A 27,042-nucleotide genomic window follows, 5' to 3' on the forward strand; every position below is an offset into this window, starting at 1 on the left:
AAAATAGGCCAGGATTAAATAAAGCATGCGTTCCAAAGGGGTTCAACAAGCTTTGATTGTATTTTGACTCGCGGGGAAACATTGCGAAACAGGCGGCCAAAAAAGTATCACAATGTTTAGAATATGCTCCTTGATGACTGGTGAATGGAAATCCTCGTGAAATCGCAATCTCTTTGTGTGTTAGTCTTATAACAAATGTATACAAAAAAAAACAAAAAACTGTGAATGGATGAAACAGGAAACTGTTTGTCCTAGATTTGTTCAGTTGTATTAATGCAAAGAAAACCCACAAATATGGTCTTTCGAACCAGCATTATAACTTTGTCACTGGCTATATATGAAAATTTCATTTATTTAGAATAATCAAAAGACAATATAGCACATAAAAAAAACAAAATGGCAAAAAAAAAAAAGGTTCATCATTAAATGCTAGTCTAAAATAAATAACTATAAATTCATGAAAAGAATCCTTCAATTCATGATTTTATTTTACCTGACATATGTCACTCGGACGGCTTTGGAGATGGAGCAAACTTCGCCGTCCATTTCCCACATAGTGTAACACAATCGGCAGTGTGGCACCGCACCACAAGGTGGCGCTTTCTTTTCTTTGTGTGTTCGTTTTCCCTTTGCCTTTTTGGCGATTTTTTTTTTTTTTTTTTGTATTGCCCGGATTTCCCTGAACTAGTCTTTGGTAATGCGCGGTGGCGTCGAGCCCGCGCCTTTTTTGTTGTCCTTGTTTTTGTTTGTTTAAAATAAATGTTGACTGAAGTTGCTCTCCTTTTTTTTTTTTTTTTTTTTTTTTTTCTCCCCACGGTGAACCAGAGCCTACCCCAGCTGACTTTGGGGAAGAGACGGGCTACACTTTCAGAGCACACGCAGACGGAAATCATGCTCGTTCCTATGGACAATTGTCAGTTAAATAGGGTTGTATTTAGATATTTAGAATGTGTGAGAAAGCTGAAGAAAACACGAGAAAGCAGGTGCAGATTACGAAGACTCCACATGGGAAGGCCCGAGGAAAGATGACTACGGTACTTCTAGACTACACCACAGTACTGCCCAGAATTAAAAATGGCCACAAATAAATAAATAACTACATCATGTTCACTTTTTGAGTTTAAAGTGGCTTGATGCAAGATTCAGAGTTTTTGCACATTTGCGACCCCTCTGGCGAAACGTGGAATGGACCCCAGCGACGTGCACCACGACCTCCAAGTTAATCGAACAAACGTCAACACGGAGCACAACTTCTTTTTTCATAGGCTTAATAATGTCTACAGAGGTAAGAAACATATTAATCTTCAAGTTACTTTGTATGTGAAAGTCATTTTGGGTGCCAAAAGCTTACGTAATTACAACCTTCCAAACGTAAATTGAGGTTAGCATTACTTGCTAATATGGCCAAGTGCGGAGACATTATTAGTTAGCGACCGTGTGGTAGTTTTATTCTGCACTGCTAATCATAAATGGACCCTATCGTATTTTGGTTACGAAGTCTTACCTTTTTTAGCAAAAAGTCAGCAAGCTGTAGGTCCCGTTTCATCCCCAGGATAGTTCTCAGCTGTCTCCACCTGACGAACGCTGCTCGCGTCCTCCCGTGACGGTTTTTATTTTTATTTTTTTTAAACTTCTCTTTGTCTTCCGTGGAGTCTCCACAAGAGATTGAGACGGCAAAGAATGTTTTCTATCTGAAATAAACACATGGCTTCTGTTTATTCAGTAAACCTTTATTTATCAGTGCATGATCAGAATGCAAGATTATTTTCACCAATTTTAGATCTTTTCCTGTCAGTTCCCTTAAAAAAATAATGAAACAATTTACAGATGATAGGTTGTTTTTTTTTTTATCTGTATGAAGGCAAATATTTATACAGGTGCTGTACAATTTATAAACATTTACAACTAACTGATGTTAAAACTATATTTCTTATACGTGTTGGAGCGATACAAGGCCACAGTCTCATACATAGTAAATGGAATGCACGGTAAACGGTACAGTGGTCGATCATATCAACAGCATAGAGGGGACGGAAAAAAAAATGCAAGCGATGCCACGGACGGGTTTTTCTGTACACCTTTCAACAGGCAGTCGAATGCTTCCGAAGCTAATCGAAAAATTATGAAGGGAGTAATGTTTAAATGTGTTGGCCATACGTTTGGTGATAATCTATGTTGTTTAACTTATTAGCTCCCAAAAACGTATAAATACGTCATATTTTAAATGTTTTAAGTGTCCCAAAGACGTACTTGTACGTTTTTTTGTTTTGTTTTGTTTTGTTTTTTTATGCCAGAGCATAGAGAAGGCTTTGATGCAGTCTCTCTACTGCAGAAAATGGTTGTGTGGCAGCAGAGTATAAGAGATCAACCAGGCCATGTTAAAACAAGCTGATTTCCCCAAAGTTCTAAGCAGAATTGTGAATAATGATGAAACTTAGCTATGTTCTATTGCGAATTGCTGCACAGCGGAAACAGATAGGAACATACTTTTTTTTTTTTTTTCCTGATAAAAGAAGAGACTCTAATCTCTCTTTTGGTAGGTTCCATATTTTTATAGCAATACAATATAATATTCCGCGGGCCTTGCAAAATCAGTCAAAATCCAGGAAAACACTTCAGTGAAAATGGCTGGCAGTGAATGAGTTAACAATGCTGAAGTCAGAGCTCTTGCTTTTTACAATCCAGTTCTGTTAATTAGGGATACACCGATTATCGGCCGGGCCGATTATCGGTGCCGATATTTGGCATTTTGACAAATATCGGCATCGGCCATTTTTTCTTTTTTTAATCTGAAGGCCGATAAAGCTGGCATCTCACTGAGCGGTGAATACTTCCGAACGTAGCAAATTTGGGGTTTTTCATTAGGATTTATAAGACGTTCACAGACAGTTTTCACTTGTTGTAAACACATTTGGAACATATTCAGACAAATTTTCACTGCAAAAATCTTTTGAAATGTTCCACGAACCCGAACAAAAAACCCCCAAATGAGCTACATTCACATGCATTTGTCACTCAGTGAGATGCAAGGAACTTTTCATTTATGGATTGATTTCAATTTCCGCTTTATATAAAAATAGGAACTCCTTCCACTTTTTATTAAAATAATAATAATAAAGAAATTATGTGGAAATTTTAGAAAGTTTTACAGTCGAAATCTTGAGGGATCTATTTACTAGCTTTATAATTTTTATTTACTTATTATTTTAATTTAGCTTAACACATGCTAATGACCCTGGAAGCTCACTGCAATTTTTGTTATAATTTATTAAACAAATCTGGTAATATGGGTTAAAAGAAAGTTTGTTTGTTTTTTCCTTTCTATTTTACTGCAAATGAATATCAGCTTGAAATATCGGTTATCGGCCTCCTTGACCACTCATAATCTGTATCGGTATCAGCCTTGGAAAAAAAACATATCGGTCTATCACTACTGTTAATTCCGTTAATGTAAAATCTGTGACCGTATGTTGTAAACACTTTGATAAATAATGCTCAGATCCAGCATATTAAGCCGACGCTTACAGCGACATGGAAAAGCTCGCAAACCCGCAAATAGCCGCATGACCTGAAAGGCGGAGCTGCGAACGGATGACAGAATCTTGGAAATCGAATGTATAGATTGTGCAGTTCTGACAGTTGTAAAAAACCTTCAGGGCTGCACCTGTTCCTCACCAACGTTAACAAACATCACAGTTTCCCTTTGTGGATGCACGTGTGGAGACGTTCACACGATGCCGATCCATTGCGAGCATTTTCAACGTCACCCTCAAAAAAATATAGGCAGATCTTGCGAGTATCGATTCTCCCCCAATGCCAAAGTGTGTTTTTTTTTCCCCTTGCAGTTTGAAACCGTATTGGTTATCTGCACATTCTCTTCCTTCTTGTAAGACCCGACAAGTGAAACGACTTAGCATGTCTACTAACAGTTATAATTGCAATAAGTTACATTATTATGAACAACACAGATGAAACAAACACGAGAACGATAAGCACAAGTGTCCGGTCTGTTGAGTTGTGTGTCAAAAACAAAAGCGCCGCAAAAAAAGCCACCGACATTGTTGATAAGGTCACGAGAGTTTTAAACTCCGACGTTGAAAGCAGTCAGTTTTAACATATCGAATAAGTGTTGTGGAAAAACACCAAACGACTCATCCGACGCAAGGAATACGTCCACGAGCAACGCGATCATCCGGCACGAGAACGCGCGTCGGACCTTCACAGTGACAAAATCGCAACCTTCATCCAAGTCTCACAGTGAACGGGGGGAAAAAAAAAAAGCGAGATTCCTTCAAGTCGGAGTCTGTACTGACCAGTAAAAAAAAAAAAAAAAAAAAAAAAAAGATTCAAATTGGGACTGCGTGCGGGAAAAGTGGTCGCGTTGTGAGCAGGAAGAAATCACTGACCGTGCGCTTTCTATGTGGCGTCCACCTGGGACTGGATCTTGCTTGGACTCGGAACCTTCCACGGACCCGGCGTGATGGGCGGCTTCTTGCCAGCGGAGGTCCCGTTGCCGCCGGGGTCCTGCATGCTGCTGCTGGACCCCCTGGGGTCCTTCTTACTCACATTTTCAGGCAAGCCGTGGGAGCGACTCTCCTTCTCTTTCGCGCTCCCGCGGCTCAGCGCGTCGCCGCCTGACCCCGACCGCTCCCTGGCCGCGTGCGGCTTTTGCGGCGCCGTCTCGTCTTCCGGCTTTTTGCCCCTCTTGTGGCGATCGCCTTCCGCGGCGGCGCCCTTCTCGTCCTTGTGCCTCCGCCCCTCCCCGGCCGGCTGCTGGCCCGCCGGGCGACGCGGACTTTGGGGCTCCTCCCGGTTCCCGAAAGATACGGCGGCGTCGCGCTCCCTCTTGGAGCTCTTCTTGGGGCTTTCGGAGCGGCGATCTCTCCTCCCGTCGCGCTTTCCATCCCGGCTCACGTCCTCCGAGGAGCCCCGCTCCGCTTTTCTGGGGCTGCGGGAGCTTTCGGCGGCTCTCTTGGGACTGGCGGCCTTGGAGTCACTCCGGCTGGTTTTCCTGGCGCGGGCGGCGGGGCTGGCGGTCCGCTTGGCGGGAAGCCGCTCTCCTTTTAATCTGTTATCCTGACGCTCGCGCTCGCGCTCCCTCCCGGCGCCAGGCGAGCCGACCGTTCTGGAGGACTCATCGGGGGCGGCCAGCGGGGGCGAGGACGGGGAGACTTCCGAGGTAGAGACGGCGAGCGAGGATGGCGAGGCCGGAGACGGTAACTGCCCGTCGGTTACAGAGTGTTTGGGCAAGCTTGAGGTCGGGACGGTTACGTTGTCGTTGGAACCTGAGAAACAAGCGGTTGGAAAGATCATTTGCAAGCTGAAAGTCAAACACAAACTTTACTGGGGGGGTTTTGCACATTCAAGGGGAAATAAAAACGTCATGCGTCAGAGGTGCAATATTGTCGTGATGAAAAACAAAACAAAACAAAAAGCGCTTGGACGCCATTACTGAACTTAGTAAAGACGAATCCTGTGTTGCGACGAGTTTTGTCCCTGAGCTGAACTGTGCACGCAGCAAAGTGCTCGATTTCCAGGAGCAACAACTTGTGAAAATTCCTCCTTTTGTGGTGAGAGGATGCCAGAGAACCCAATTATGAACCAATTATTGTGGTTCCTTTAGTATTTTTTCGTGATAAAAAAACAACAAAACATCAATTCAGCAATATCAATAAGAGGAATTGAACTCACCACCCTTTTTGAATGTAATTCAGTCACTGGTTTCCAAAGTCAAAGTCTGCAAATGTCTTTATTTTGATTAAACGCAAAAGACAATCAGTCTACTCTGATGAAGGACTACATAAATCATAAATCATAATTCATGTTGAGAGACTGAAATTGCAGGATTTCGACAAATTGATTTTAAACAATGGTTCCAAACTAGCGATGTTCTATAACACTTGTTTTCTTCAGACCGATACTAAACTCTTGAGTGGTCACCGATACGATACTTCATGAAATTCCCCGCCAAAATAAATCACTTTAAAGAAAGACCTATATACATGTATTACAATAGTATTTTTCCTAAAAATTGAAATGAAGGACAATTTCTATTTTGTCATGTCTAATTCCTGATTGTAAAACGGCCACAAGAGGGCAGTTGATACTGACAACCAAAATGGTGGATAATATATATATAATAGTGATGCACGATAATATCGGTGGCCGATAATGATCGGCACTTATCGACCATTTTGACGTCAAACAGATGAACCAGATAATAGAGAAATCTGCTGATAATTATCGGCAATTTGATTTCATACAGATAAACCAGATAATAAAGAAATCCATCAATAATTATAGACATGCTACGTTGGTCCATCTGTTGTGGTTGTGGCTCATATCAATAAAATTCAGCTTCGTGGTGCTTTACATGCATTGAAACATTGTGCAAAGTGTATACAACGTTTCAATGTATTTGTTAGACTTATAGTAGCACTTGAAAGCATATTTGTATTCAAATTAATTTTGCAAACAATTATCGGCTCACTTATCGGTTATCGACATCGGCACCTCTAAATGATTGCTTTATCGGTATCGGTCGAAAACATCATTATCGTGCATCCCTAATATATAATGCAGAGTTCTTGATCCAAATCCTGGCCCGTGTTCAGTGGCATCCAAAATAACGACCCTAATTTAGCCGCCTGCAGGTCCGTTTGTTCTTCCAGATCGGACTCACCGCTTCGTTTTAGCCATCCAAGCACACAACCTAACATAATCACATGTGCTGTCACAGGCGAGCGGTCGATTCATTTGACGGCGAGCGAGCGAGCGAGCGAGCGGAAGGAGCAGACGACAACACTTCAATCCGGCGGCAAGATGGATCACTCGGGAAGAGGGAGAGGAGGAGCAGCACAAGGTTTTACCGCGGTTACTTAGGGACAGACCAAGAAAAGCAGTGAGGCCTTTAGTGATGCTCTGGTTTCATGTAGAAGCACAGGGTGGAAGAAGAGTTCAGACCTAGAGGAGGAAGAGACAAATAGAAACAGACAAGACAGCCGTGCCAATGGAGAAAAAAACAAAACAGAACAGAGAAGGCAAGTCAGATTTAAGAGCATGAGAGAGCTCGCAAGCTCACCAGTTTCAAGAGGCCAGAGAGAAAACTTGCGACGCATGCGTGACAACAAGAAGCATGTGACGGCATCTTTGCGAACGGCCGAGTGTTGCCGGGCGTCACTCACTGTGATCGGGCACCAAACCCTGACCGGGTCGCAGCAGCAGATGAACTTTGCCGCCTCCCGCTTGGATCAGCTCGATGGCGCGAGTGTGCGTGATGCCCTGAGTGGCCTCGCCGTTGATCTCGACGATCTGATCGCCGACCTGAGAAGCGGATTTATGCTGTGAGTTTTTGTTGTTGTTGTGGTCATGTTGTCTTCATTTCTACCCAAATGGGGGGAAAAAAAAAACTCACATGTATCCTTCCATCTTTAAGTGCAGGTCCATCCTCAGCCAGACGCAGGATAAACAAGCCCATGTTGTATTCTTTACCTCCCCTCAGACTGAAGCCAAAACCTCTCGGGCTGCGATCCAACTCCACCACAAAATAGTCCTTTTCACAGAAAAAAAAACAACAAAACGTCAAATATATGCTAGGAATTCGAAAATCTGAACTCTTCCTTGAGACAGCATCTCGCGTTACAGTCGAGCAACCAAACGAAGGAGGCAAAACGCTGCAAAAATGAACAAATGCAGTCTCACCTGCCTGAGGCCTGCTGGGTTCAGTGTTCCCATGTCACCATTCCTGCTCCAGAAAAGACAATCAATACCATGAAAATGCGCAGTATTTCATCTGCTGTTTTGGCAATCCGTGCAGGAAACCCTCTGAAATCGAATTATGGGAATGTTTTATATTTTAAGTCTACAATGAGGTGCCTCATTATAGCGTCATCACTGCTCATTATAAGCGAGGGGTCTGCAACTTGCGGCGCCGGAGACACATGTGGCTCTTTAGACTCTCTCCTTGTCCATCACTCATAAATAAATAAATAAATACAATGTCAAAATTAATATTTTTCTTACATATTTATTTTTATTTTTTAGATGAAATATTCTTTAAATGAATATATATATATATATATATATATATATATATATATATATATATATATATATATATATATGTATATTAGTGTTGCCAAAGTTAAAGTGTTAACTACTTAATTAATCACAAAAAATTATCGCATTAATGATGTATTAACGCAGATTAATCACACTATTAATTTTGACTGCAGATGATCCTTTAGCTTGACAGCGTTAAAGGTAGCACAGGCTGTGTTTGAACAATAAACATAACATGCATTAAAGTGAAGCATTTCATAAATGTTTGCGTGTGACATTCAGAATATTTTTGTTCATGTCAAACTATTGGGGTCATTTTTTTCCCCCCACTCTAAATTATGCAAGTAATTAATTGAATAGAAAAAGAGGAGGATGAGACGTCCTCTTAACATTAAATGCTGAAAAAATTAACACATAAGAGGTGCAATTTACATTTGTTGATAAAAAGCCTTTTTAACTGATTAATCGTGATTAATCAAAATTTTAAGATGTGGTTAATCTGATTAAAAAATGTAATAGTTTGACAGCTCAGCTGTTTAATTATTTTATATATATATATAATTAAACATTGTCAAGTCTACAAGTTATCAGAAAAAGAGGGATGAAATGTAGATGAAAAAGTAAAAAAAAAAAAAAACTAACTAAAATTCAAAAAGAATAGGAAAAGCAGAAAATTACCATAAAATGTCCATGAAATTGCCAAAAATGTCAGAAAATTGATAGTAAAAAAGGAAAACTAAATGTAAAAAAATTGCCATAAAATGTCCAAAAAGGGAAGAAGAAGCTCTTAAGTAGCTCAGTTTTTACCATCAGATTGCTAACACAGTTTCCTCATATTTTGCGGCTCCAAACAGATTTTATGTTATTGATTTTCCCTATAATGGCTCTTAATAAAGGTTGCTGAGCCACGTTTGAAACTCGGCTGCATCCAGCGACTCGCATGTGACGAACTTCCCTCAATCTGTCAACGTTTTTCATCAAACAACTACAGCAACATTCACAGGGAATGTTTTGTTCAAATGATCTGGGATAGGCTCCAGCACCCCCGCAACCCTTGTGAGGAGTAAGTGGTTAAGAAAATGGACCGATGGATATTTTTCAAACACCTAAAATATCACATGCTTATTATTATCCTTTAAAATGAACGCCAGCGTTAACGTGCAATTCCGCAAACAGCCACCAGGGCTTCCCATAACACCATTTTTAGAAACTGACTGAATTCCTGCCCGCATCAATAACAAGAAAAACAGTTCTAAAAAATAATGTTATGATGACAAAGCCTCCCGGACTTTTTTTTTTTTTTTTTAACAGCACCTGTAGCATGTGAAGACAAAGTTGTACTAAATCCTCCAAACATTTTTGCTGGTTCGACAGTTCAGAAAGGTTTTTGGAGGAGCTTGCTGCAGTTTCTTGTGCTGACAAAATACACAAAGGTTCCATCTTCAATGGCTCTGCAGTGGCACTTAATGAGTAGAATTGGAATGCTAAGCAGGTGAGGAACTGCTGCTGCAGGATTAAAAAAGAAAAAAGAAAAAAAAGAGGCCTGACTGCTGTGTAATCTTTTTTTTTTTTTTTTTTCTCTCTCCAAAATTCAAGCAGAGGCGGACGGGGATTTTCCGTCTTTGCTGCGTGTGAGCCACGCTTGCTGCATAAACCTGCACTAAGAAGATTGGACATATTATTCATTTATCTCCAATCCCTGTTTGATGGTCTTCAGCGGTTTACCTGTCGACATAGTTGGGAGGCTGCTGGCCAACAGCTCTCGGATGCACCGACGGACTCTGCATGGCCGAGTTGGTGGTCGACGGAGGCATGCTGTCTGGAAGAGCAAAAAGCCACGTGGCACGTTCAGCATATTCAAAAACGACGCCGTCGGCGTGTGATTCAAAACGTGTGGAGTTACCGTCTTCGGGTACAACGGTGAGCGTGACCGACGTGCCGGCCTCCTTGATGAGCTGGACGATGTCGTTGTGCGACAGCTCCATGATGGACTGAGCGTTTACAGCAGAGATCCGGTCGCCCACCTTCAACTGGCCCAGACGCTCAGTCGGGCTGCCGTCGATGATGCGTCCGATCTTGTGAGGTATGACTGGAAGACACGTGGATGGCATGCAAACGTGTGACTGTCACATTACAGTCAAGTAGTCGTATTTCGGTCATTGTAGGAAAAACGACTCAGGTTCGTAATTGTGATATTATTCACGTTTGAATTTCTTTACTATGGCTGTCCAAGGTCTTGTATCGCTTAAAGGGGAAATCAACTTTAAACTAGAGCTGTCAAACGATTCAATTCTTTAATCAGATGAATCACATCTTAGAATTTTGATTAATCGTGATTAATCAACTGACTTAAAAAGGCTTTTTTTCCCCCCCCACCATATTTTGCCCACTAAATTTGAAGCGCACCTGTTATGTGTTAATTTTTTCGACATTTAATGTTATGAGGACGTCTTCAAAAATTGATATTCACTGCACACGCGCCACAGAAACGTCCCGCTGTTTACAAAACAAACACAAAATGGCAAAATACAGGCTGTGGGACTTTAGGACAAAATCACCCCCACACGTTAAGAAAAGCCAAGATCCGTAAATTGAGAAGTAGTTTGTTTGTTTAAATCCTGTATTTAAAAAGTGCATTTTTCTGAGTGAAACCGGCAGACTAATTCAGCGCTAAAAATGAGTCAAGATTAGAAAGTGCTTATTCGTCCGCTGGAATGAATCCCGAATCTCCATATTTGCGCAGTTGGCTGACAACATCACCCAAGCGCAACTGAACATCTCCAGATGCAGCGTCATGTCATGCACAGCAATTTGCATGAAAAACCAGAAGGCGTCTGACCTCCGGGAGGGGGCTTGTTCTTCGAGGTGAGGATGACGAAGCCGAAGCCTTCGTTTTCTTTTCGATGCAGAGTGACTTCAAAGGACTCCTGTCGAGAGGGATGGGCGACCCTCAGCGGCTCCCCTCGCGGGCTCGTCGGAGAGCTGCCGACCAGAACAGGTGCCGCGTGCGGGGGCTGCTGCCCAACGTCGTCTTCCCAGCCGACGCCGTCTGACACGTACCGAGACACATGCTTAGAAACATCTGGCCAGCCACCCATTTTCCATGCCGCTTATAACCACATATGGCGCACGGTTGAGCTCGAGTCGATCTTTTAGGTCAATGGTGTCCAAACTACGGCCCACCGTCCATTTTCCAGTGGCCCGCGACATATGCTAAAAATGCCATTTGACACATAAAATAAAATAAACAAAACAAAAATGTTTGGAGATGGTCAAAGTAAGAAGGGAGGATATCAGTGCCATTAAAACGAATGAAAACACTAACTAAAACTCAAAAAACAATATTGTTACCGAAATAAAATAGAACCGAAAATGCTTTTTAAAAAATGAAAACTAACTCAAACTACATTTTATGTTTACAAAAATAACTATATAGCAAACATGTCCTTCGTTTTAGTCTTTGGTGATTAATTTAATGCATGAGCCTTTGGGGATGATTTTAAATGTGATTTTTTGTAGATTTATTTTGATATAAACCGAAATAATGACGTTTGAAAGTATGTCAGACAGAAGTGACGTCATCTAGCAGCAGCCAATAGAAAAGCACCAAAAGATAACGTTGCTCCCACGCTGTTTTTTTAAATATTGCTCATGAGTCATACACATAAAAAAAAAAAAAACTAATACTAATACTGAAACTAACACACTAAACAAAAACTAAGCATTTTTAACTAACATTTTTAAGAACTAAACTAATACAACTAACAGAACCACCCTGAAAACCCAATAAAAACTAACTAAAACGAAAAATTCCCAAACTATAATAACCCTACTGCCATATTACAAATAAATTGCTTTATATACAGTGTGGATGGTTGTTTGTCTCTGTGTGCCCTGCGATTGGCTGGCAACCAGCCCAGGGTGTGCCCCGCCTACTGCCCAGAAGCCAGCTGAGATAGGCTCCAGCACCCCCCGTGACCCTTGTGAGGAATAAGCGGTCAAGAAAATGGATGGATGGACGGACGGACGGTTTATATACTGTAGCATTTTTCTAAAAATACAAAAGCACAAATAAATGATTTGTCCAATTTTGAGAACTAAACACAATTTCTCTTCATAACATGATGTGGCCCTTGCATCCTTCTGATTTTCTGGATGTGGCCCTCAAATGAAAAAGTGTGGACACCCCTGTTTTCGGTCAATAGTTAATTGCAAGGCACATAAAGAGAAACAAGCATCCATATTGGCATTCATATGCACGAGTTTCTTGTCCGAGAAGTGGGAGTGGCCTCACCCGCATGTGTCAGTTTCCTGCGGACCGTCAGCATGACTTGACCGTTGCGGGCGGCATTGGTCATCAGTTCCAGCACTTGTTTGTGCGATTTGCTTTTGACTGGCACGCCGTCTATACAAAGCAGCTCATCGCCCGCCCGCAAGCGTCCGTCCTTCTCAGCCGCCCCCAGCGGGACGATGGCGCCGATGTACACCTGCCGACACCAAAAAACCCAACACGCATTTCAGATTCTCAAACGTGCATTTGGACTTACAGCAGGCAAAAAATGTCTTTGTGTTGTTACCGGCTGCTCTGGCCCCTCCCCTCCAAGGACCCTGAAGCCGAAGCCCGACTCTTGGTTTCTCTTGATGTACACGTCGAGGTCCTTCGTGTTTGCAGCTGCAGAGAAACATTTGATTAAGAATTGCATTAAGAGCGGAAGTCAACCGTTAACATTTCTCGACAATAAGTTACATGCGATCTCGCTTGTCTCAACGTGACATTCTGATTAATATGACATTTGTGGAATATGAGTTATGAAGCAAAATCCAGGCATTTTGATCCATCTCAGGGAGCGGCCATTTTGCCACTTGCTGTTCGACTGAAGATGACATCACAGACCAATCAAAGCTCACCTGTTTTCTGTGATTGGTTGCTACCTGAGACCTCAGCAACTGTGATGTCATTTTCACTCGACAGCAAGTGGCAAAATGGCCGCCTTCTGACATTGCTAAAAATCGAGGCATTTTGTTGCTTTACTCATATTCCACAAAAAAACACAATATTAACTAGAATACCGTATTTATACTCGTGGATCTGCACAGAACATGTCTAGAAATGTAAAATTATTTTTTGGGTTGACTTCCCCTTTAATTTGTTATGACGAAAGGACTCCAAGAAAAAGATAAATATCGTATCGCGACCTTCATATCATGATATCGTATCGTGATGTTTGGATATCGTTACAACCCTACTCAAAATAAGTTCAAATAAAGTCCTAGTGGTATCGGTGACCACTCAAGAGTTGAGTACTCGTACTGGTATCGGTCTAAAAAATTGTATCAAACATCCCGAATTATTATCAAAGTAAATTACAAAGCTTCCAATTATATTGTATTTAAAAAAACAAAAACAAACCCCAAACAATTATTTGAGCGATTGTCGCACACGTACGCTGGCTATCCAACATGGCCCTGGACTTGATGTAGAGTTCCGACGCATCTGGCTTGGGCGAAGACGACCGCATGGCGCCGGAGAGCGGATTCGGGGGCACGTCTGCGTGACCGGGGGTCTCAGGGCCGTTGTTGACCTCCGGCCTCTGCGACTGCGCCACGGGAGTCGGGTGAGCGTGGTGGGGAGTCTGTTGGGCGGCGGGCTGGAATGTCGGTTGGGACGCATGCTGAGGAGCGGCTTGGGATGTCGCTGCCGTGCACTGGAACCAAGGAATCACACAGGAATGTTTCAAATAACAAGTACTAGTACCGTAATTGCCGGACTATAAGCCGCGACTTTTTCCCACACGCTTTCAACCCTGCGGCTGATACAGCGATGCGGCTTATATACGGATTTTTTTCCGACAGCCGCCAGGGGAGCTTGAGCAGAAAAGGTAAGAGTGAGACAGGTGGAATAGATGTGTCGAGGAAGATGCAAGTTTAATGTAACTTGGCACTTTGTGCATGAAATGAGCATAAACAGACCATCATCATGGAAAATACAACAAGTCTCAGTGACTTTTACCGATATTACCGTACTACCGTATTGCTGCTGTATGTATTACTGCCGCATCACCGGCACTGTTTGGAAAGAAAAGCTAAGGTATATTATTAAACCTTTGAAAACTCTTTCTGTCTACCATCTTTCTTTGTAAATATCTCATCTTTAACTCATTCACTCGCCGCCATTTTCACATTTCGCAATCCCGTTCGCTCCCGGCTGTTTTATTGGATTTTGACTGATTTTGCAAGGCCCACAGAATATTGTGTTTATTGCTATAAAAGCGCGGAACCTATCAAAAGAAAGATTAAAGTCTCTTCTTTCATCAGGAAAAAAAAAGTATGTTTCTATCTGTTTCCGTTTTGCATCAATTAGCATTAGAAGAGAGCTAAGTTTCATCAGTTTTCACAAATCTATTCAAAATTGTAAGTAATTGAGCTTTTTTTCTACATGGCCCTGGTTGATCTCCTTTGCTCTGCTTCCACCTGCTGGCCGTTTGTGTAATAACTACCATTTCTGCAACCGTTCTTTGCAGTTGAGAGGCTGCATCAAAACCTTCTGTATGCTCTAGCATAAAACAACAAAAAAACATATAAATACGTCTTTGGAACACTTAGAACATAAAAAAAACGTATTTACACGTTATTGGGAGCAAATGAGTTAATGTGGGCACATGCGGTTTATAGTCAGGTGCGGCTTTTGTATGTACAAAATGCTTTTTCCTTTAGAAATGTACTGGGTGCGGCTTATAATCAGGAATCAATCAACCGGTATTAGCAAGCCAGTTGCTTGCTTCAGCCGCTTACTATTTCCAGAGTGCAGCACGGAGGAGCGATGCGGGAACAAGCTGTTAAATAAGGCACATCGTCTTCAACAGCTGAGCACACAATGATGTGAAAATCACCGTTTGCCAGAAAGCAACATGCTTTTTTGGAAAACATGCGCCTGCAGCAAGAGCGCTGCCACAATAATGCAGCACGCACAAGTCAACGTGTTGATGTGTCATCGTTCGGGATTGCGTTGCTGACTTGCTGTATACGTTGTTGTTTTTTTTTTTTTTTCTTTTTAAGTGAGAGCTCAGAATTGTTCATTCGGTAGTTTTACCGATTCAACGTCTTATCATCATTGCTCTCTCTTTTCTTTTTCTTTTTTTTTTTTTACGTGTGCGTGCAAATACGTGTCAATTTATACTCATTAATTCACCTAAAACCTAATAAAAAATCCCGTTACCCTTCAACCATAACCGGATACTTCAGAGTCGTGAGGTTCAGACGGTCAGGAGACCAGAGAAAAGGTCAGAAAAGATAAAAAGAAAAGAAAGATAAATCAAAGTCAAATCCAGCACCGACCAAACACTTCCTGCCTTCCACATGGTTCCAAAATCAAAGTCTTACGCCAACCCCAGAAACCTCTAAATTCCAACAAATTGAGGAGATCTCAAGAGACCAGAGGAAAAACTAAAGAGAGGAAGGAGGGAAGGACATGTCGTTTTTTCTGACACATTTGGTGTGTTTCAACTTACCGGTTTCAGTGATTTCACAGGTGATGTCTGACCTAGAAGCAGAAAGGAATAATCGGTCAAGACGTTTGGTGATAACGTTGCATATACAGTATTTTTATTGACTTTCACCTGTTGTCTTTGAGAACCAAAATTGGCACACACACAAAAAAAAAAACGGGTAGATTGTGGCATTTTGAACGTTTTTATTTTATTTCGGTAACAATATTGTTTTTTGAATTTTATTTTTTTCATTAGTTTTAGTGAACTAAAATAACCTTTAATAGCACCCGTGTTTTTCGACAGCCTCCCTTCTTACTTTGACCATCTCCAAACATTTTTGTTTTGTTTTTATTTGATTTGAACAGAGTCAAATGGCATTTTTAGCATATGTCGCAGGCCACTAAAAAAAGGACGGCGGGCCACAAATGGCCCCCGGCCGTGGTTTGCACTACACATTGACATGTTTTTTGTTTGTTTTTGTTGTTGTTTTCTGCCACCACGCGAACTCACCTCCTCGGAGCACCAGCACGTTGACCTCGCTGCCGACAGGCAAGTCTTTGAGGATGTCCACCACCTGCGAGTGACTCAGCGTCTGCACGTTCTGCCTGTTAATCTCCTTGACGACGTCGCCCTTGAGCAAGCCGCGGCACCATTGCGCGTCCAGAATCATCTTCACCTTTTGACCCAGGGGGCAGTCGGCAATGGCAAAGCCGAAACCTCCGGGGCCTTTCAGTAAAGACACGCTGATGAGCTCGGGCTGAAGCAGGGTGGCGTCCGGGCCCTCCTGGTTGTGGACGTTTGGCGGGTGCGGCTGGTGCTGGTGGTGGTTGTGATGATGATGATGGTGCTGGTGGTGGTGACGTCCCCCGTTAGCCACGGGCGGCGCCGCAGCGGTCTGCCTGGCGAGGGTTCCTCCATCCTGGACCTTGCGTTGGGCGTCCTGAGGCTTGGAAGAAGCGCAGGCGTCGTCCTCGGACGCGTCGCCGCCGCCGGCGGAATCCTCGGGCAGCGGGTAACCACGGCACAGGACCATGTCGACGTACTGGTTGATGGGGATGGACTGGAACATCTGCACCACGTCGGCATGCGTCTTCCCCAGCACGCACGTGCGATTGATGTCAACGATCACGTCGCCTGCAACGAGCGAATCACGCGCGCGTCTCACCGCTTTTGGAGAACCAGCTTGAAAAGAGATCGCACACATACGGCTGCTTATATATAAAAAAAAAAAAGAAAGGAGGTTGGACGGTTGTGGCTGACGAGCAGGTCGATGAATCGGCTAAATTGCTGACCGACACGCTCGTCTCAACCTGCCCACGCGATCGATACACTTCACTGACAAACACAGATTCCATTTCCATTATCGGAGGCGAGTTCTATCGTCCACGATGAACCCCATCGAAAAAGAGCAAAAAAGGGAACTCGGGAAGAAAAATGAAGAGAATGTAACATAATGATGATGATATACTTAACACACAAAGACTGGCTTGACATCCTTTAGCTTTTTTTTTTTTTTGAAAAATGACCGAGCTTTGCGACTAACATTTGCATTTGACACAGATGGCAAAGTGAGCATTCTGCAGTCCACCCCCGAAATTTGTTTGGATGTACATAAAAGCTGCATCATAACATGTAAATGCTTTTGCCATTAATGGACCAATATAAAAAAGATGTATTGACATAACATTAAACTGTGCTAAAAGCATCTCGCATTAGATGAAATGTATTTTTGGTAGGGGCGTTAAAAAAAAAATCGATTCGGCAATATATCGCGATACTACATCGCACAATTCTCGAATCGATTCAATAAGGCAGCTGAATCGATTTTTAAACTTCCATTTTTAATGGAAAAATATTCAACAAAACGTCTAACTTTCACACCTTAAGCATGGAAGAATGTTATATGAACGGAACATTAAGCCTTAATATTTTATTTGAATGCTGTTCAAGCATGAAACCGATTACAACCTCTATAAGACTGAAATTTCATACAAATCTTACACTCTACAAGTTTACTGATTAGTATTTTCTAAATTTAAATGAAAACAATCAACTTGTAAATTCGTATCGGGATTAATCGATATCGAATCGAATCGTGACCTGTGAATCGTGATCCGAATCGAATCGTCAGTTACTAGGCAATTCACACCCCTACTGGTTTCCAGTTTAAACCAGTAGAATGCTGAACTTGGACTTCAGCTACCTCAAGCAGCTTGTTTTCGATATAATCCAAACCCATTTTACTCATAAGAGAAATAACCTTTGAATATCTTTAAAAGGTTGACTTCCCTCAGTTACCTTCATATCAGATTAGCGGCATGTGACGTCAAACCTCAAAATATCCTTCACATACAGGATATCAAAAAAAATAAAAAATAAAAATCATTGCGTGTTTTATAACAACTATGTTAGGAGTTAGCACTTGACTGACTCTTGCGCCTTTCGTCTCTTTGACTCGTCCGTCGAGACCCTGAAGTGTCGTACGGGGACCCTTACCAGAGGCAATTTTCTTGTCGTGTGCGGCCGGCCCATCAGGAAGGACATTTTTGACCTGAAGAAACTCATCCGGACGGTCTCCTCCGATAATGGTGAAGCCGAAGCCTTGGGGGCTTTTCCGAAGCGCAGTCTGATAGACGGAGCCCTGCAGCTGAGACGGGTCTCGCGTGAAGCGCCGCACTCCGTCGCCGGGCTCCTCTGTGGCAAAGTCAGAAATGGTGAATCGAGATTTGCCCCCTCGCAAGTTGACAAACGTCATAAAAGCTGTTAACGTGCGACATATGCTTGTGGAGACGTGTCGACATTTTTGCGATGTGAAAAAAGTGAAACGCTGCCATCTGTCCGCACTCGTGCGACAAATATCACATCTGACGGCACATTGCTCGCAACAAGTAATGCACACACTGGTGCCAAGTTAGGTGTAATTGTGTGTTTTTTTTGTTTTTTTTTACACTTCTTCTCTGTGTGTAAACAATTGCAAATTGACACAAAAACAAAATGTCATAGCAATGAAGCTAACGTAGCGGTTCTTAACTAGGGGTGGGACGATTCGATACTGTGATGATATTTGACTCACAATATCGATGACACACGATATCAACGATTTTTGATATATTGTCAAAAAAAAAAATTAGCAATATATCACAATATGTGATATAATGTCATAATTGAAAATCAATTACAACCACAGTTCAGGTTCTGTAAATAAAGTGACAAAAAAAACACTGAAATGACATTCATTGTCAATTGACAGTTTTTGTGCAAATGTGGAAGTTGATGTATCGATACGTGGTTTTATGTATCGATATTGGGATATGAAAAGGCGCATAGATATGATATCGATATATTGATATTTGAAACGCAGCCCTACCAATGAAGTGCATCCCCACAAAGAGAAAATCGTTAAAATCAGTGCAGAATCGTTACCGAATGATTTGTACACTACGAATGAATGATACGACCCCCCCCCCCCCCCCCCGCCACACGTGGCTGCATCATTTGCAAAATATTCCCAACAACCGAAAAACCGAAAAATCAGTTTAGGAACGGATTCCGTTGAACGATTAATGAGTTTGAACGAATACGTTTGTGAGCAAAACAACACTAAAAGGATGTTGGGGGTGTACATGGTACACCCAAATCATGTTTACAGAGTGGTAATTAAGACGTGAGCCACACTGAGGGACGGTCTGACGTCTCCGGGGGTGAAGTAATTATATAAAATGTCAGACCGGATTGTCAGCGCTATAATTAGGACGGAGTGCGGCGCCGGGTTTCTCTCGCTTCGTCTGATAGGTCCGATCGGCTGTCCTGTTTCGAAGCCACGTCACGCACGTTCGCAAGCTAGCTCACTGGTTATTATTCGTTGTCATTAGCAAGAGCGTCAAAAGGTGGCGGCGGTGTATTGAAGCAGAGGTTGGCAGCGCATAAATAAAAGGCCGTTTCTTCATCTAACAGACTGCAGAGACCCTCGCTCGAAAATACGGCGGCCCACTTGAATGCTGATGTCCTCGTATTTCACGTGCAACGGAAAACGGGAAATATTAGCACCTGCGTGGATAACAACACAAAGCAGCGTTCAATCAAGGCCGCAAACGATGAACAGTAGATCGAGAAAATAGAGATAGACCGATATGGTTTTATCAAGGCCGATACCGATACAGGGTATTAGTAGCCAAGGAGGCCGATAACCGATATTTCATGCCGATATTCATTTGCAGTAAAATAAAAAAAAAATAAAAAAATTAAAACTATAATTACCATTTTGTTTAAAAAATATATAACAATTGCAGGGAGCTTCCAGGGTCGTTGGCATGTGTTAGGCTAAATTAAAAATATATAAATAAAAATTTAAAAAGCAAGTAAATAGATCCCTAAAGATTTCCACTGTAAATATATTTTTTTTAAATAAAATTTCAACATAATTTCTTGATTTATTTATTTTTTTAAATTATAAAAATACATATTATAAATTATAATTAATTATTTATATCTATAATAATAATTAATAATTATAAATAATATAATATATTAATATTATATAATATAATTATAATATTAAATTACATTATTTATATATATATATATATATATATATATATATATATATATATATATAAAATATATAATATATAATTATTATTTATTAATAATAATAATTAATTAATATATAATATATTAATAATTAATTAATAATTAATTAATTTAATGAATGTAGTTCATTTGGGGTTTTTATTCGGGTTCGTGAAATGTTTCAAAAGATCTTTGCAGTGAAAAATTGTCTGAATATGTTCCAAATGTGTTTACGACAAGTAAAAACTGTCTTTGAACATCTTACAATTCCTGATAAAAAACCCAAATTCGCTACGTTCGCAAGTAGATACCAGCTTTACCGGCCTTCAGATTAAAAAACATGGCCGATGCAGATATTTGTCAAAATGCCAAATATCGGCACCGGCCGATTATCGGTCTATCCCTACTAGAAAATACAATTCTCTTATCACAAAGTTACTTTTAACCGCCTTGACTCTGATTTAAAATAGCCCTCAGAATTTAATATCTGACTGCCAAAATGAAGTTTGGTTGCCCAGTGCAGCTCAACTCTCATTATGCAAATTGACTATCATCGCTTCAGAAGGAGGCTGTTGATAAGCAGCAGCCTGTCAACTCCTAAAACGTCCCAGCAGGAGGGATGAGACGTGCGCAGGCCACACAAATGCCACCACAACAACTTCAGTCAATCGCAGGTTACAGTCGACGGTATTTCTGCAGCGTTTCTTCTCCGAGGACTCACCTGAGGTCGAGGACGTCGCCGAGGGCGTCTCGACGCCGACCTTCCTCTTTGCTTCAAGGACCGGATTCTCAAACTGAGTCTTCTGGTTGATGTGGCTGCACACACAAAATATGGTTGCCGACAAAATGTTTCAGCCAATTTGTTCTCATTGAGGCATCGTTTAATAATTGACGTGTGAGCGACACGTATTTTGACTATCAAGTCCTTTATAACTCTTTGACTGCCAAAAACGTCCAATAACGATTAGTAAAATCACGATGTATGCCGCCATGAACGTTAAATGACGTCAACTAAGTTTTGTTTTGTGTTTTTGTTTGTTTGTTTGTTTTCTCCCTCAGTGCAACGTCTGATTGCAGCGCTGCCTGGTCAATGGGTTGTGGAATCAAAAACACTCACTAACTAGGGCCAGCAGATGGTAGAATTGTAGAATCTCTCTTTGTGAATGATCAAAGCCCTTGTTTTTTTTGAGAACATGTGGCAGTAAAAAAGTTAATGACTTTTTTTTTTCTTTCTTCTCTTGAGCGTTTGACCTTTTAGCATTTGGACTGAATTCACCTTTTGACACCCACATTTGAGCTGAGGCTTCTCTTAGAAGTCAGTTTAATGGGCAGTTTTAGCTATGAGTTCTTTGGAGCACTAATTAAGAGTAAAAAAAAAAAGATACAGTAATGTACTTGCAATTGTGTGATGAAGGGCCAACACAACATGAGAAAAAACACAGCTGAACATTTTGCGAGGTAAAGGTAAAATACCCGCATTAGTGTTGTCACTATTGAATACTATCATTATTATTATTATTATTATTATTTTAGAATCGATTAATCGGTTTCATTTTAATTTTGCATTAAAGTGAAGTACAAAATCATGTTTTTCCTTGATTACTGTTTATTCACCAGTGATTTGTGGTTGTTTTCTAATTCATATTCATATAGTGATAAAAAAAAAAAATGTTGTTGATGTTGTACTATGTTACCGGTTTGGTCACTGTGTTCCAAAAACAGATGTTTGCAAATGTCTTATTTTGATTCAACACAGAAAATAATCGGTCTTCTTTCATGAAGGACTACAGAAATCAGTGAACAATGTTGAAATCAGACGATTTGGACAATTTTTAATTAAAAAAGGGCTCCAAACAATTACTCAATTATTGAAAGCTCTATAGTGCATTAAAGGGATACTTCACTTATTTAATCCATTAGAGCAATAAAAAGTTAATATTTGGTCTGTAATTAATTTGATACTTTCATTATTTTTCCACGTACAATTAATACCTTTAAAAACACATTTTGCAACTTGCTGTCGACTGAAAATGACATCACAAGGGCTCAGGTAACCAATCACAGCTCTCCTGTTTTCCAGGTTTGGTCATGTGACGTTCACAAGCTGCGCCGTGATTGGTTACCTGAGCACATTGTGATGTCATTTTCAATCGACAGCAAGTTGCAAAATGTGTTTTTAAAGGTACTAATTGCACATGAAAAATCGTGAAAATATCAAATTTATTATAGGCAAAAGATTCACGTTTGACTGCCAACAATGGCTAAATAAGTCAAGTATCCCATTAATCGGTGCAGATTATCTTTGAAAATATCGTGCTTACGCCGATTTGTTCCGAAAGAAAGTCACTCGTAACCTGAGCTGCGCTAGAAAAATTAAAATCTATTTGAAGTCTACCGCTGTACCCTTTTTTCTATCTCCAAATTTGGTTATCAACAACGTCTCCAAAGTTTTGACATGTTGAGCTCGTCTCATTTTCATGGTGACACCAAACCCAAATGTTTTCCAGTCAACAGCAAAAAATAAATAAATGGGCCTCATGTTGCAATACTTTTTGAAGGGATTGTTTTTGCTTGTTATGCCAACTTGTGATTTATCTGCCTGAGCTGACTCACCGCGCAAATCCACCTCTTTGTAAACTGCCTCGCTTGGGCAAAAAAAAAAAAAAAAAAAAAACAACTCCACAAAAAACATTATCACCCGAGTGTTGGCGCAGCAGCGGCTTGTTACACGAGTCAAAATGGCAACTTTGAAGCTGCGCTAAAGTGGCCGCCTGCTGACACAAAATGTTGGCGCGTCGGTGTCAGCGAATTAAATAAAAAGATGCAACATGCTTTGGAGTGAAGGTCCTCACTCGATCTTATTCTTACTCCCTCATCACTGCAACTCGTGTTTCGGAAAAATCCCGAGACGTCAAATAAATGGGCAGACAAAGAGGCAAAGATGGGAGACGCAGCCTCTCGTTGACCCGCTTGCATAAACAGAGGCGCCGAACCTCCCCTACGCCTCTTTGTCCACTGTAATGGGAGCAAAATGAAACATTGAGCTCTATTTGTAGTCTTGATCAAAACGGAATCTCCCCTTTGTTTTCCCCACGCAGGGCCCCAAAACTTGAATTGTCTTGTTGTATTAGCTGCTTTGAGGGGCTGTGGGAAAGTGGAGCACGCCAGCATCCGATCGCAACACATCATTCACACTTTGCCTCGATGGTGCTAAAAAAAAAAAAAAAAAAAAAAGTGATTGAGGGGCCTATTTACGAAAGCAGGGGTGTCCAAACTTTTTCAATTGAGGGCCACATCCAGAAAATCTGAAGGACGCAAGGGCCACATCATGTTATCAAGAGAAATTGTATTTAGTCCTAAAAATTGCACAAATAATTGATTTATGCTTTTGCATATTTAGAAAAATGCGACAGTATATAAACCAATTTATTTGTAATTTGCCAGTAGGGTTATTATAGTTTTGGAATTTTTCATGTTAGTTTTTATTTTGTTTTGAGTTTTGTTTTTTTAAATTTAGTTAGTTTTAATTAATAATTTAATGAGGGTGGTTCTGTTCGTTTTTGTTGTTGTTGTTGTTGTTTTTTAAATTAAATGCTTAGTTTTAGTTCAGTTAGTTTCAGTATTAGTTTTTTTTATGTGTAGTATTGTGCACAATATTTAAAAAACACCATGGGCACGACGTCATTATTCCGGTTTGTATCAAAATAAATCTACTAAAAATCACGTTTGAAATCATCCCCAAAGGCTCATGCATTAAATTAATTACCAAAGACTAAAACAAAGGACATTTTTGCTATAATTATAGGTTTATTTTAGTTAGTTTTGCAAACATAAAATGTAGTTTCAGTTTATTTTCTTTTTTTTTTAAAAGCATCTTCGTTTTTATTTTATTTTGTGAATGAAATTGTTTTTTGAATTTTAGTTTTTTCGTTAGTTTTAGCCAACTAAAATAACCTTTTAGCACCCATGTTTTTTGACACCCTCCCTTCTTACTTTGACCGTCTCCAAACATTTTTGTTTTTATTTGGTTTGAACTGAGTCAAATGCCATTTTTAGCATATGTCGCGGGCCACTAAAAAATGGACGGCGGATTTGGATATCACTGCACTAAAGTTTTGCGTCACCTTTGCCCCGCGCTAACCGGCAAAAATGGCGCAATCTGGGAGCGCCTAATTCACTAAACACGCGCAGATGGGGAAATCCGTCGTCACTAAGTGCGCGGCCAAACAGATTGCGTCACGGTGCGCCGGTGGCATTTGCGCGTATGTAAATGAGGTCATTTGCATACATTTGCCGCAAAATATGGCCGCCCCAATGCAAATGAGACTCATTGATATGCAGCGTCTAATTCACTAACGTCAACCGCAAACAGCCACACCGCGTTTGCGTGACGCAAATAACGTTTTTTTGGAAAGCGTGTACTTATAGCGAGCAGTGACGGGAGTCGGAGTCGGAGTGTTGAAGCGCGGAGCCAAAGGCTGTCGTTTTATTGACATCAGCTTCTGAGAGGTCTTAAAGGTCTTAACAGCAACGTGAACGCTTCACTCAGCTGGAAGCTAACAGGCTAACAGTTAGCCAGTTCGCCGCTAACTCCTGTTTTTTCCTGAACAAAACCTCCCCCCTGGAACTCGCCCTTCGTCCCAACGTTCCGTGGGTGAATTATGTTCCCATCACTACAGGACTGTATTAACCTGACGCACGTCGATCTCCGGCAGTGCATGCCGTTTGCCGCACAACATGCGCGGCTGATCACGCAGAGAGGAGAGAAAGAGAAATATTTCCGTGTTCGTTTAGGACACATAACGTAACCCGGGCTAATCGGCAATGGCGGGGAGGCGTTTTACGATCAATTTTACGTGCCAGATGCGTACTGTACGCCCACGCCAACCTCTGAAAATATGTTTTTAAAAAACGATCGCGCCAATAATTTGTACTTTATGAATGAATGACGCCGTCGTCGTCATCATCTCTGCTCTGTACAGCTTAAAATGTCGCTCTAAACGCTTCCTCTCGATCCAAGCTCGCTTTCTGATGATGTCATCTTTTCTGGCAACTATTACTATAACAACCATGTTGTTGGAGCAAATCCGTTGCCATGTGTGGTAAATCAGGTGCAAATTTGCTCCAAGCTGTCACTTTTGTGTATATGATTGGAGCAATATCCTTCGTGAATAGGCTGCTAACTGGGCGCAGATTGCGGGTGCAGTTGTGGTGCAATATTTCGCGCTATTACCGGACGCATTCTTCGCGAATATGCCCCCGAATCTATTCACTGTGTCACCTAACACCTCCATCTTCAACTTCCTCTTTTGGCTGCTTCTAACCACTCAAATAAGAGACGGTTACTCACTCGACATAGTAGGTTCCATACTGGGGGTCCTCGATCCTCTCCCAGCCGTAGGGCAACTCTAAGGGGAAGCAAAATGACAAGTGAGGACTTCACGGACTTTCGGCTGCTTTGAAAATCAGCAGCATGTTCACCTCGAGGACAGATTGCCTGTTTTTATTTGCTGCGTTTCCAAATGACAGATGAGGTGTGGAGTGATAGCAGAGAAAAAAAGCGGGAGTTATTACAGCTCGAGAAAACAAGTCTTTGTTTCAGGAGGTTGTGTGTACGTGAGCATCATTTCAAGTTCCTGCTACTGTGTTCCAAACAGATGCAAGCGCGGCCTTGCAGGAATTGCCTTGTGTTGGATGGCGTGCTGATGAGTGCTCTGTATGTACTTCACAAGCCTTTAGGGGGAGCAAACACACCTGGGGAAAACAAAAACAAACAAAAAACAAACACTTGCTCCACTGCTCATTTACTGTCTGCGGTATTGCCAACTCCTCAGTAACGAAGCCGCCATTAGCTAACCTAAAAGTCCATAGAAGTTGTTAAATGATGACATCGCCTAATTTGCCTCATTGTTCATTGTGCAAATAAGCAAGTACCATTGTACATGCAGGTCTTCAATGCCCAACTTGTTGTTTTTTTTAGTTTTTTTTTTAGTTACAGGGGTCCATTATCAGAAAGCAGGTTCAACAAACTCTGAGACTAACCTGAAGAGCGAGTTGACCTACCTCAGTGCTTCTCAAATAGTGGGGCGGCCCCCCCCCCCCCCCCCCCCCCAGGGGGGCGCGAGGCTTCGTCAAGGGGGGCGCGTTTGACCTCGGGGAACATGCTTTTTTATTTATTTATTTTTCCTGTCTTTGAATAAAGTGCAATTGCACCTCCACTACATTAGGGGGCAGTGGCGCCCTCATTGGCAGAGTGTTGCGCAGGGAGCATTCGCTCGGTGGTGTAGGGGTTTTGTTTGCACTGAGCATGTGCGCTCTGCACGCAGCACAGAGTATGAAGTGTAGCAGGACCCTCAAGTGACACCATGAAAAAATATTTAACAGGGATGAGAAGACAGGCGGAGAGAGACGGAGATAAAGAGACAAACGAAAGTCGCCCGTATGGGGTGGTGGGGGTGGGGGGGATGTTTTCTTCTTCCGAGGGGGGGGGCATGACAGAAAATAATTGAGAAGCACTGACCTACCCTGAGATAGGAAACTGCCTTTTCGGTTTCAGGACAGCTGATTTGAGTTAGTTTGATAAATTTATCAAAAAGTCTGTTTGAGGTCAAGAATTTGCTGTGTGGATTAAAAAAAAAAAAAAAAAAAAAAAAAAAAAAAACGTTTTTTTTTTTTTCCAACAATCTGATCAGAAGTGAAGATTTTGAGAAGAAAAAAAAAAGTCAGATTACTGACACAAGCCAGCTGCTGAACCAAGTCTGTTATAGTATTTTGATCGACTGAATAAAATTCCGTCTTGGTAATTGAATTATTCCTGGGCGATATTAAGTGCTGCATCATTTTGTCATTTTGCTGCTTTGTGACGATTTGGTTTGACTTGATGGATTGTACTTCATAAAAGCAGCGGGCAAAATTCATTGCATTT

The 27,042-nt window shown here is 41.4% G+C and overlaps 1 protein-coding gene and 1 long non-coding RNA gene across 6 annotated transcripts in view; one reads left to right on the forward strand and one right to left on the reverse strand.

Annotated features, from left to right (window-relative positions):
• Nucleotides 1–821: 821 nt before the first annotated feature.
• On the forward strand, nt 822–9,603 carry LOC144013330 (uncharacterized). Its single transcript, XR_013282225.1, has 3 exons — nt 822–1,285; nt 6,740–7,343; nt 9,436–9,603. It is a non-coding gene; the product is annotated as an uncharacterized LOC144013330 (long non-coding RNA).
• Nucleotides 1,608–27,042, reverse strand: part of magi3a (membrane associated guanylate kinase, WW and PDZ domain containing 3a) — a 98,122-nt gene continuing 72,687 nt past the window's right edge. For 2 of the 5 annotated variants that reach the window (XM_077512013.1, XM_077512015.1), the window contains exons 7-21: nt 25,468–25,525; nt 20,839–20,933; nt 18,045–18,242; nt 16,059–16,682; nt 15,570–15,601; nt 13,508–13,766; nt 12,639–12,733; nt 12,356–12,548; nt 10,901–11,110; nt 9,965–10,150; nt 9,787–9,880; nt 7,702–7,744; nt 7,415–7,552; nt 7,185–7,323; nt 1,608–5,285 (exon numbers count right to left, since the gene is read on the reverse strand). In XM_077512013.1, the coding sequence (XP_077368139.1) occupies nt 4,417–5,285; nt 7,185–7,323; nt 7,415–7,552; nt 7,702–7,744; nt 9,787–9,880; nt 9,965–10,150; nt 10,901–11,110; nt 12,356–12,548; nt 12,639–12,733; nt 13,508–13,766; nt 15,570–15,601; nt 16,059–16,682; nt 18,045–18,242; nt 20,839–20,933; nt 25,468–25,525 (3,233 nt within the window). In that variant the 3' untranslated portion in view covers nt 1,608–4,416. Of the gene's footprint in view, nt 5,286–6,869; nt 6,964–7,184; nt 7,324–7,414; nt 7,553–7,701; nt 7,745–9,786; nt 9,881–9,964; nt 10,151–10,900; nt 11,111–12,355; nt 12,549–12,638; nt 12,734–13,507; nt 13,767–15,569; nt 15,602–16,058; nt 16,683–18,044; nt 18,243–20,838; nt 20,934–25,467; nt 25,526–27,042 lie in introns of all 5 variants that reach the window. The other 3 variants (XM_077512014.1, XM_077512016.1, XM_077512017.1) reach the window with 3 other exon arrangements.

This window comes from Festucalex cinctus, chromosome 2 (assembly GCF_051991245.1).
Source record: "Festucalex cinctus isolate MCC-2025b chromosome 2, RoL_Fcin_1.0, whole genome shotgun sequence".
Lineage (NCBI taxonomy): Eukaryota > Metazoa > Chordata > Actinopteri > Syngnathiformes > Syngnathidae > Festucalex > Festucalex cinctus.